Here is an 11821-nt window from a genome sequence, read left to right as displayed (position 1 = left end):
AAACATTTTAAAAAGTTAATGCCAACTCGGATGCGAGTCTTTTAGAACATTAATAAAAAATATGGCAATATTATTTTATTTTTGACTTAAAAAGACACTGGCTCTTAAACTAATATTGTCATTTGTCAATAATTAAAAAAAATATAAAACATCAAAATGTTTTTATCTTCCCTCTTTGAAGAAATCTTGTTGCAAATTAAATTTTTGGCTTCAAAAGCTGTTTTAAATTATGTAGGGTGTCAATTAGCAAAAATAGTAATTATAAATTTGAAAAATATTAACGTAATCAACTAACGTAAGTACCATTAACTATAATTGACTATCGTGCAAGAAATAATAGTTAATATAATAATGTTACATCTAAAGTATTACTAATAAAAAAAAAATATTATAGTCTTTCCTTTGTATCTTTAGGAAAGCGACATAAAAATATGGATTTCAGTACAACAGTGAACGCTGATTATCAGTGGCCTTTTCCAAAACCTATAGTTGGCAAGTACGATAAGCTCTTTATAAAATAATTACAATTAATTAAAATATTTAACCCAAATATAAAACCCTGATGAATTAATCAGTCTTTAGAGAGTATATAAGAATTTGCTATTACATTTTCACAAGGCGATGTAAAATGTAAAAATTAAGTAATTTCTAGTCTCATAACCTTAATTGAACTTGCGTGTGTGCAGTAATTTATATATGAAATGAAAAAATGTAGACTTTTCCACAATGACTACGTTTATCAAATAATATTCTCTAATTTACTTGCAGAAAATACGCTTCGATTGTATTATTATGGCATTTTGTGATAAGTAGTTCAATCATCTGTTTATTCACCTTAGGTATAACTTCTACTTTTAAAAAATTATAGTTATATTTTCTGGTGAACTTATTAATCTGTTCAGGCTGAAAGGCTTTTTTGATTATTTAGCTAATCTCTGATGTCGGTACAAACAATATGAACCGAGCGCCAACAAAAAACTTATGTATAAAATTTGTATATTATATCCTGTAGTACTATTTATTTAATTAAATTAAATAAATAGTAGACCAATTGAATCTGTCTGGTATTAATTTATGCTCATTTTTTGTATCAGACCATGCGAGCCTCCGAAACCAGACGCCGCACCTACCATCAGACCTCCGCCAGTCGCCCCGTACTGTCACTGCGATGCACACTCTTATTCACCACGGGTCGAGCAATATAAGCAGTTGCTTGAAAAGGAACAGAAACTCTGCCAGGATTATGAACAGTTGAGAAAACAGGTAAAAAACACATAAAAGAATCTTGAACTACAATATGCAAATTAATACTCAATAGCTTAAAGATTTGTTATTTTTTTATAGAAGAATAACCTAAATTTTACAGTGCATAAAATTGACTTCCGCTATATTTTTTATCGGTCTGGGGTCACGGGAATGATAAACTTTTTTATATTCACGCGTAAAGTTCGAATCCACTTTTAATAAATACTTATATCGAATGCTAATTTAAATTATGAATCAATTATTACAGATGGTGGATGTAACCAACGATATACTGGATCACCCATGCGATGATCTCGATACGAAAATGACTACAATGTATCAGGCTACCTTTAAAAAGAGATGTTAGTAGCTACGATATCTTATACTTGTTTTATATAATTTGATTTCTATAATTTGAACATAACGAGGATGAAAAGATACCCACTACCATCGTCATCTTTGTTCCTCTCCAAAACCATTTTAGTAACTTTGGCTATAAAATCAGTCACTAACTTATTGTATAGCTAAATCTATAACTCTATATTAGACTGAATAGAGAGCATGTGGTGTTTGTGTACAATAATGTACCAACAATAATATTTCTTCCACAATCAGGTACTCTCAATAAATATCGGCCATTGTAGCGGGGATTTGATCATACCATTATAAACCAAATTCTTTCATAACTAATTTCCACAGCATTCCCAGTACAAGACTACGAGAAGATCATAGCAGCTTCGCAATCAACCGCACCAATTCCCATGGAAAGCAATCGTCTTGGAGTACTCCGGTGTTACAAGGATCCTACGCATTTCTCTGACCATCCACCAACAGTCCGACCAACAATTAACCCTCCAGGGCCCGTTCATACAGGAGTTACACCGAAGTCCATACAGACTTGGTTCACAGACTTTCCCGGACGGTCTGAGTACATGGACACGTACAGTGCGTCTGCTAAGGCGTGTTGGAGATCGATGCAAAGATATAAGGAACCCTTACCGTCGACCAGGCGAAGGGCTGATGATACGTGTGTGTGATTTAATAAAATGTGGGAAGATAATTTGTGTTTTATTTGTAAAGGATTTATTTATTTATTATCTCAAAAACTTGGTTAGTAATAGCATAATATACAGATACAACAGTGAAGTCGATTTCTTTTTTTTAATGTTTCTTATCACGACGAGCCAATACAAGCGTTTATTGGGTATGCTCTTGTTATAAGTAATATAATAATACGACAATAATGTTTAGGGTGTTAATGACAAGTACATACATGTAAACGACAAACGACGATATGCGAATTGCTAAGCAAATGTTTAGTGTTTTGGGTGTTTTCCATCAAAGCTGTGCGAGGGAAATGTGCGGTGCGAGAATGCGTTGAAATGTCTTCTATTACTCAAAATTATAGTACTAATTCCACGCACATTTTTGGCAGAAAAGCATCCTTGTGGTCAGTTGTAGACAAAATAAAATTTTCTTAATTTATGTTTTAACCCATTGAGCCCCGAACGGCCCGATCGGACCACGACGCAATAGATTTTCTTTTGTGTCTGTGATTCCGGGGCCTGAGTTATTAATTTTTAGCTAAGTTGTTACTTAGTTATAATAAACACAAATAACATATTTGGTTATTCGGTTATGGTTATTCTCTGGTAACACAGAATTGTTTCTTAATCTCTAACGTTGTAACTCAGAATTATTATTTCTAGATTGCGAGAATGTTTGTAACATTATCGTCCATCAAACGAGTCATAATGCGCTTCTTTGGTAGGAAATTGCTTAACTCCAAGTTGATGTAACAGTTCTAACAAGTCACTACCTAGTACCTAGAACCTAATTATATTTTGTAAGTGTTTTTCAAACGTGTCATGTTATACATTTTAGGGACCTTTCGAATAATGAATCTAGTGTAAGTCAAATATCTGTAACTTTAAAATTAAAATGTAGAGATATTACATTAAAAATATCAATTTATAAAACTAACTTTCCAAAAATGAATATATCTATGCTCACAGGCAAAGTTAGGTATATTTAGTTATAATTCCTAGTAAGTTGATAACAACCAATACTTACAATAAAACGTTAGGTAACTTTAATATAATGCATGATAAACTCATTTATTTTTTTAAATAATAATCACGGAACCTCTAGGATATTATAATCCAGTTACACTTTACCAATTTCATTTATTTATTCTTAAGTACATACATTACGTGCATTTCACTATTATAATATTGTGATTATGTATGTGTAGTTTATACTATGTTATTATTAAGATCTAGCTTTCTGCCCGAGGCTTCGCCCGCGTTTTCAAAGAAAAACCCGCATAGTTCCCGTTCCCGTGGGATTTCATCCTATGTATTAATCCAAGTTACCCTCTATATGTGTGCTAAATTTCATTGTAATCGGTTCAGTAGTATTTGAGTGAAAGAGTAACAAACACACACACATCCCCACAAACTTTCGCATTTATAATATTATTATTATTATATAAGTAGAAAGTAAAGTAGAATAGGATAGGATAGGATATCCAATAGGTACAGGTACCGTTAAATACAATCAATTTTAGCGTAGTAATAATAGTTCAATGGTTTTAGCACATATTTGAAATTATTACCTACCTACATGCAACAAGTGTACGTACAAATAATAATATGACAGATTATCTGTATAAGATGCATTATTGTAAAACGTACACGAAGAACCAATTCTTTACTTCCTATAAAAATTCTGAATACACCAATTAAGTGATGTAGAGCTATTTAGGTCAATTTGTTTCATTTTAATGTCCCGTGCTCATTGATGATCAACGATCATGGAATGTGTACTTTAGAGGGATCAGGGAGTTGACATTTTATTTCAACTAACATAAATTATATATGGCACAATTTGAAAAATTAGTATATGTAGGTGTTTAGGTAAGGGTTAAATGATGTTTCGATTTTTGTTAAATGGACCATGCGGACTAGTTATTTTGTTGATTATTTCAGTAAAATTACAAAATACACCTACCATTTTTTTGGAAAAAGTTTTAATAATACTCTCCTAAACGTCCATCACGTTATTATTCGTAATTTTGTATAATAATAAATTCATGTTATTACACTGTTAAAAATACATACCTAATAGACTTTGATTAGAAAATAATAACCTAATTCTTAATCTAGACGTCTCTTAGAATGTGATGTAAAACATAAGTAAATTAAACAAATAAACTAGTTATTTTGCTGTGACTTTAAAGAACAAGAAACTCTGTACAGAAATAGCTTAATCATTATTGATTACAGTGTATTAAGGTGTTTGACCGTTTGTCTGAACGTTATAAATGGAGGTTACTATGTTGAGAGGCATTTTATAAAACATTTACCTGCACTAGTAGTTCATTAAAGCTCGTTGTTTGTTATGTTTTCTTCCTTGTATCAAGAGAAACTTATTTAAAATACTATTTTCAGCCATAAAATTAAGTACCTATAGATTTTTTTTAATCTGGTAGGTAATGTCGAATGCGTAATAATCTGGTAAGTCTTAACAAATGTTATCAAGGACAAAAATATCGGATATAAAAAAGTCATGTTCACTATTATGAATTATCATCATAATATGGAGAAATTCGACTTTGTTCAAGGAAAAAATCATCATCATCATCACACGGCGATTTTTTTGCTCAATAAAACACGTAAATACATCAAAACTTTTTATTAAAATATTAGAAATCATTTAAAAAAATATATAGAGCTCTATTATAAATTCTTGTTGAGTTGTATTACAAGCTGAGATTCTAACCTAAAACTTATCCCTTACTTAAACTATTTACTATTCAATTTGCACTATAAGTACGTTGTTATAAGATAGCTGTATTTAATATAGTCTTGTGAATGACGTATCGCAGATTGGTTCAATTTATTTTCATTAATATCTTCTCTGTGGTAGCTTTTTGGCGGCAAAACGTACGTTAATACGACATTAAATGCTAATAGCAAGCAGAGCACCAGAATTATCTGAAAATAGAACAAATGACAATATGGACCATGTTTTATCTAAACCGACAATTTTATAATGTGTTAAGTATTTCAATTTATCATAGCTTTTGTAAGTGAGGAGGACTATTTAGTATTTTTAACGATCAAAATATGAAAACATAATGGGAGGTTATACTGATGAGTACTTCGTTATTTTACCTATGTAATCTTAGTAAATAATTAAAATACAATTTATCACGCTTCTCTCGACAGGAATATGTATAATGTACCTATGTTGAGTAACTGTATATCATCAATAATGTAGCTTACTATATCCGTATTTTAATCGATAATTATTATTACAATTGAGAATTTTTCCTATACAAAGCAGATTTTATGAATAACAATGTAGGTAGGAAATAAACGCAAAAATTCAAGTAAGATAACCTTTCATGACCTTTTGTTCTGTGTCAGTCATTATACTCGCACAGTAGGTACCTACATATTTCTTTCATTGTCTTAATGAGATTTTACTAATGAGAAAAAATCAAGAGTCTTGGAATCTTTGACATTCGCGTGAATCTTGTTTAAAAAGGATATTAAAAACTAAAGAGACAACTAATGATAAATTCATGTTCTTCTGTAAGATCCAGACATAAATAAATATAATTAGTAAAGGTTCAATCTAATATTGTTTAAAAGCCATCACAAAATAAAACCAAACGTTTTTCTAGTAAACACAATGATTCAACGTTATTGGGAAGTTATTTTTAAACAGTAAACACGCCGTTCACCAAAAATGTAACGCGTCCCTAAAAGATAAAATAAACTCAATGCTAAGAATAAAAATACCTACCTATTTCACTAAATTTAAGAGTTTTGCTTCTAATTTGTATATGAAAAGTTCTTCGTAATAATATAAGAATATAAAAGAGCACAAAATCCAAAAAATAATGGAATAAGAAACGAAGAAGTTACTATAGAGCTATTACCTACTAATATAGAGCTAGGTATTACTATACTAGATAAGATTTTCTTTTTGTTAGTATTCTATAAGCCTTTGTCAGAAAGTATTGAACCTGCCAGTAACATGAAAACTTTGCCGCTCTTTTGTTGCAAGAAAAAAAAACTATTTTAATTCAAGGAAAGGGTAGAGATAAAAAAAAACACAAATCTTACCGTTCTATGTGTCATCTTATCACTAAATCACTAAATAAGTCCGTTTATAAGTTCATTGATTTCACTTGCAGTAGTCTATCACGATCCACTGTCAAAATGGGAGTGAGACATGAGTGGCTATCGCCGGCATGGCTTGAAATGTATCAATAGTAATATTATTATAGTACAAAATAAAGATGTTAAGTGTTCTTTGGCATCTCATATCAAGTCTGATCAAAGTTTAATCAATAATGAATGACGACAGAAGAATGTTTATATGTTTGTAAACAATACTACAATATTATAATACCGTTACACATAGGTAACGTAATTGCATGATAATAGTTTAAGTTCATTGACAGTTAATTTACGTTGTTACTGGGTCGGTAGAAAATTATTTTTGTGATTAAAATCCGCGTGTGATAGGTTTTTTATATTTTTGTTGTCTATGTTCTCAATAACATATAGTTAAGTTTCTTTTGAGATTTTATATGTATGCGAACGTAATTGTGTAGGTATTATTAAAACTCATTGTAGCATACTTAATAAACTAAACAATAACTTATCAGAATATCTATAATTCATAAAATCTTTTAGAGGACACTTCAGTAGGCGCATTTTATGTTGGCGCCATATTTTATATTTCCTATTTTTTTTTTCAGCGCCGATATCCACTCATCTCAAACATATCTGATTATAGAGATAAGATTCCTATTTATCTTTTATGTCCAGGATTATCCATTATACTGCAGCATTGATGATTTTAAAACTGTTTTATTATCTTTTTAATTTATCTAGATATATAATGCAAAATCTTGAGATATTCTTAAACGTTATATAACATATGCCCTAACGTAACGTGGCTTTATGTGTAAAATTCACAAACATTTTATATAAAATTGAAATATTAAATAAGTAGTAAATATAACATTTTAATACTAAAGAATTTAGTAATATCTGTAACCACCTAGATATGATATGACTTCATATTCATAGAAATAAATATTACATTAGTTCTATAAGCTACTGTTAGGAAACAGTCGCATCATTGATAAATGTTTTCTATCAGCCACTTGTACGGTTTCTTATAAAATGATTTCACAATAGATACGTTATTGTCCACGATCATTCACGTGACATATCTCTTTGAAAATATCGATTCAAGGTTTATCTTAAACAGTCGATAGATAACACTGAAATCACTACATAGTATAAAAGTCGCTTTCTCTGTCCCTATGTCCATTTATAAACTTAAATCAACGGATTTAGATGCGGTTTTCTAATAGATATAAGTACTTAGGAACTATTAAAAAGGGCCATTATGTTTTTGTAGCTTTTCATTGAAAAATTTAGGACTCAATATTCAGTTATTGAAATAAAATTAATGTTATCTGGGTATATTTAGTAGGTAGGTAATAAGTAATTTATTTTAAACAACATTATATTTGTAAATTGTTATATTTATAGATATTTTTTATTTTAAATACTTGGTGAAAATGTCAGACACTTGAAATACTTACTAATTACAATTAGAGTAACATGCACTCTGAAAAACTTAATTACCTTATGTTCATTGTGCGACAAAATTGCGACCCTAATATTTTTTTTTGTAATTGAAATGTAACTGCTTATAATATGATCTGTTACAGATTAAATAGGCCATCGACGATTGTGCCTACTATGTCAAATTAAAGATTCAGTTAGGATCGTATTTACATTTTTTAATTAATTTATTCTTCTTGGTCGCTTTCTCTAGATATATAGATATAATGAGCCATATTTATTTCCACCTTACAATTAATAAATACATATACATATGACATTTTAGTAATTTTTTCTTTTACTATGATTATGATTATATCTTTTTTATTTTTATTTATCTATTCCTTGTTAGGTGGCCCCTTATGGGTAAAAGCCTCCTCCATCTTTTACCAAGATAGCTATAGATAGGTAATACTTATTTTCTCGAGATCAGGTGGTGAGCTTTATCCCATAATCTTGCTACGTTTAATTATTGTAGATTATTAATGACAATAACTATACCGTCATGATTTGTTTTCACAAGTTAAAAATGTTGAATTTATATTTTTTGGTTTTATGGCATTCAAATGCTTTATAAATATAAATTTATAAAGAATAGAAAAAATTCGATTGCTCTGGCGGGTCACGAGTGTCTGAGTTGGTCAGGCATCCGCCCCGGAATGGCGCGAAAGGATGCGGGTTCGAGTCCCGCCTCGTGATCGAATTTTTTCTATTCTTTATAAATTTAAATTTATAAGTTAAAAATGATAACGTAATAGACCACAGAACCCTCACAAATGATTTCCTCTGACTGAATATTGACGTAAATTTGAATGTACGTACTACGTACTGTACGTTGTTGTTAACAATCACATATTGTGTTGGACCCCTTTTATTTTGTGCATTGTCATCACTGCGCACGAGTTTCAACCTGGCTTTGTATTTTTTATAGACCACATAGTCAACAAAGGATACGTACCTACTGATATTCATTCGTCTTTGAAAGGCGAGGTTCTATCTTTTATATATTATGCCTAGATTTTATTTATTTAGAACGGTTAATTAACATGTCAACTAATTAACAAAGAAATGCCTAGAAAATTTCGTACCAAACTTTTATTTTTAAAGTAAGTACTTACTTACTCTTATGATAAGGAAAGGTTGTTTTCTAGAGATTTTTACAAAATAAAAAGTTAAAATTATCATAAAAATAATAACGGATATGGCTATGATCAAAATAAGTTTAAATATTGCTTGATAGAGCGGAAATGTGCAACATAATGAAATGACAAAAACACGACAATCTATTTTCTCATAGTCAAAACAATTGTGACTGTTTTAAAGACCTTGTCCTATACTTGTACTAAGAAAACTTTTTATATTATTTTACGTAGTTAATACTTATCTTCATACATTTAGTTCGGTACTAGTACTATATTATCTGTGGTATTAGTATTATTTTTCACTAGATGTGTCACGCGGATTCACTCGTGGACGAACTCGCCTGCAATTTCAAGTTATGCTAGCTCTAGCTCTAGCTCTAGCTTATGTGTTATTCTCATATTATGTGGTAATGTAAAGTTTCATCAAAATCTGTCCAGTAGAATTTACGTGAAAGAGTAACAAACACCCATACATTCATCCATCCATCTAGGTATAGGTTTTCACACAAACTTTCGCGTTTATGTATAATATATTTTTATTTATAATATTAGGATTATTATGAAGTGCAACAATAGCTAGCTCAGTTATTTACTAATAGTAACTATAGACGCAAGAGAAAAAGGAATATTTCATGTCAGTTACATAACTATTATTTTAAACAATGGCTTCTGTTTCTACCTGATACTAATTTAAATTTTTTGGATGGCTGTATTTTGCAAATTTTAACAAAAGCTCTTATCTTGTACATATTAAGTAATTATTAGCAGTTTGGTTACAGTTGCCGTATTCTATTTAAAAAGGAATCCGAAAGGTAGATATATAGTGGTTAGAGAAGTAGATTACAATGATTTTAAGAAACTTAACTATTTCAGTATATACTATTATTAATTATTATTTATTGACAAATTAAATCTCGATGAAGGAGGACTTAGGTATGTCCACAGGGTATGTCCCTTGCAAGCATCTACCTGCTCCTTTTGTTAAAATGTGACAAAGAAACACGGACAACTAAAAGGCGAGTGAGTGTCTGTTAAATTTTTATTTTTTATTTTTTTGGCACAATTTTTTAAATTTTTCTTTCATAAGATCCTTCTCCTGATAATTACGACATCAAAATAGAATTATGGAAATCGGTAGAGCTGTGGGTAGAGCCGTTGACGCGTAATGCCGTGTCGAATTGGAATGTATTTTTTATATATAGAAAGGATTGGAATTTCCACAGTAATTTCTTTGATTGGGCTTTCCCCGAATAAACTCAGGAATGTCAAAGAGATTTTATTATTATTTAGACATGATTATGACATTTTGACATTTCACCATACATTTCAATTCTTTTACATACTCATATTGATTAGGTACCAATTATTCAAAATTATGAAGTATAAATATTAATAAAAAACAACAAAAAGATATGTTCCACAAACTCTACATGCTCATACTGTGTATTTTTAACATACAAAATACCCAGAGGTGCATACTCAACACACGTGTTGATTTTGGACAACCTCTTCCCGTGATCTTGAGAAACGGAAAGCTTTTAGAACCCGATGATAATAATGGTAATGTTATTTTGAATCATGGTGATACGCTTACACTCAGTTGTGGAGAATCCATGTCCATAAGACATCCAAATGCAAAACAAGAAGTACCTACAGCAATCATATCATGCGAGAATGGTGATACTTTCAAAAACGATGCGTTGCTCAATTTCCCAGGGAGTTTTTCATCATTTCATTGTAACGATGCTCCGGACTATCACAGCAGACGCACGAATCGTACTTGTTTCGAAGGATTTCCTATAATAGAAGTCGGATATACTGTACAGAATGAGTTTTATCCATCTTACGAGTCCTGTTTCAATGATGTGATGTTTACCCCAATTTATTCCAAATATACACAGAAACCATACAATGCTTTATATCAAACGCGCGTGGAGAGGCCATACTTTCATGATAATGATAATTACAGAAACATTCCGGTGGATTCTTTGTTTTCGCAGATAGGTCAAAGAGCAGCGGTGGCCAAATTGGTTGGTCCATTAGTGGACACTTATTTAAATAAGAATGAAATTCTATCGAGAGGCCATCTAGCGGCTAAGACAGATTTCGTTTTTGCGTTCACAGAGCGTGCTACATTTCATTACGTGAACTGTGCGCCGCAGTGGGGCGGCTTCAACGGTGGCAATTGGAACACTCTAGAAGTGGACCTACGGAATCATGTACACCAAGTTGGTTATAACACAGTCATTTACACGGGAACTTATGGTATCACTCAACTTACAAATCAATACGGTCAGAGAGTTGATCTCTATTTGCACGGTACTGTTATACCGATCCCACAATACTTTTACAAAGTTGTGTACGAACCTAGTAGCAAAAAGGGAATAGTGTACGTCGGTATCAACAATCCATACTACAGTCTAAGAGAAGCGAAGGAAATGTTCTTTTGTGAGGATATGTGTCGAAGTAATTATAGTTTTTCTTGGTTGACCTGGCATCCCGACAATCCATCTGAGGGGTATACTTTTTGTTGTACAATCCCAGATTTTAGAGCTACTATTAATCATTTACCATATTTTGATGTCAGTGGTGTTCTTATATAAATCATGTCAATCGTGTTTAATAATATTGATGAGTGTATTCATTTTTCGTTGATATATTTTATTTATTTGGCCCCGATATGTGAGTGTGACGGTATCAATTCAAATTATAATACACCCACACATAAATGATATTGTGTTCTAGAAATATTATCATACAAAGCATACAAAATGA

At 31.0% G+C, this 11821-nt stretch overlaps 2 protein-coding genes and 1 long non-coding RNA gene across 3 annotated transcripts; 2 read left to right on the top strand and 1 right to left on the bottom strand.

Annotated features, from left to right (window-relative positions):
- The first annotated feature begins 431 nt into the window (after positions 1–431).
- On the top strand, positions 432–2305 carry LOC149476905 (uncharacterized). Its single transcript, XM_089711589.1, has 4 exons — positions 432–496; positions 1095–1263; positions 1514–1607; positions 1945–2305. The coding sequence occupies exons 1-4, from the start codon at positions 432–434 to the stop codon at positions 2280–2282; spliced, it is 666 nt and encodes a 221-aa protein (XP_089567715.1). The 3' UTR covers positions 2283–2305.
- A 2621-nt stretch (positions 2306–4926) lies between these two features.
- On the bottom strand, positions 4927–6596 carry LOC149476904 (uncharacterized). The gene is made up of 2 exons (XR_016317718.1): positions 6384–6596; positions 4927–5243 (listed from the first exon to the last, which is right to left on the bottom strand). It is a non-coding gene; the product is annotated as an uncharacterized LOC149476904 (long non-coding RNA).
- Positions 6597–10458: 3862 nt separating this feature from the next.
- On the top strand, positions 10459–11649 carry LOC149476903 (salivary endonuclease-like). The gene has a single exon (XM_089711537.1). It carries the CDS (start codon positions 10459–10461, stop codon positions 11647–11649), a length of 1191 nt encoding a protein of 396 aa, XP_089567663.1.
- Positions 11650–11821: the final 172 nt, after the last annotated feature.

The sequence above is a fragment of the Colias philodice genome, chromosome 26, assembly GCF_061535455.1.
Source record: "Colias philodice isolate Cphi_HAF_F1 chromosome 26, ilColPhil1 Martin Lab GWU primary, whole genome shotgun sequence".
Lineage (NCBI taxonomy): Eukaryota > Metazoa > Arthropoda > Insecta > Lepidoptera > Pieridae > Colias > Colias philodice.
This window is presented reverse-complemented; position numbering and strand designations above follow the sequence as displayed.

Coding starts and splice junctions, on each gene's coding strand:
- LOC149476903 (XM_089711537.1), top strand. CDS start 10,459: ATGTTCCACAAACTCTACATGCTCATACTGTGTATTTTTAACATACAA.
- LOC149476905 (XM_089711589.1), top strand. CDS start 432: ATGGATTTCAGTACAACAGTGAACGCTGATTATCAGTGGCCTTTTCCA. Junction 1,264..1,513: donor ATGAACAGTTGAGAAAACAG/GTAAAAAACACA, acceptor CAATTATTACAG/ATGGTGGATGTAACCAACGA. Junction 1,608..1,944: donor GGCTACCTTTAAAAAGAGAT/GTTAGTAGCTAC, acceptor TAATTTCCACAG/CATTCCCAGTACAAGACTAC.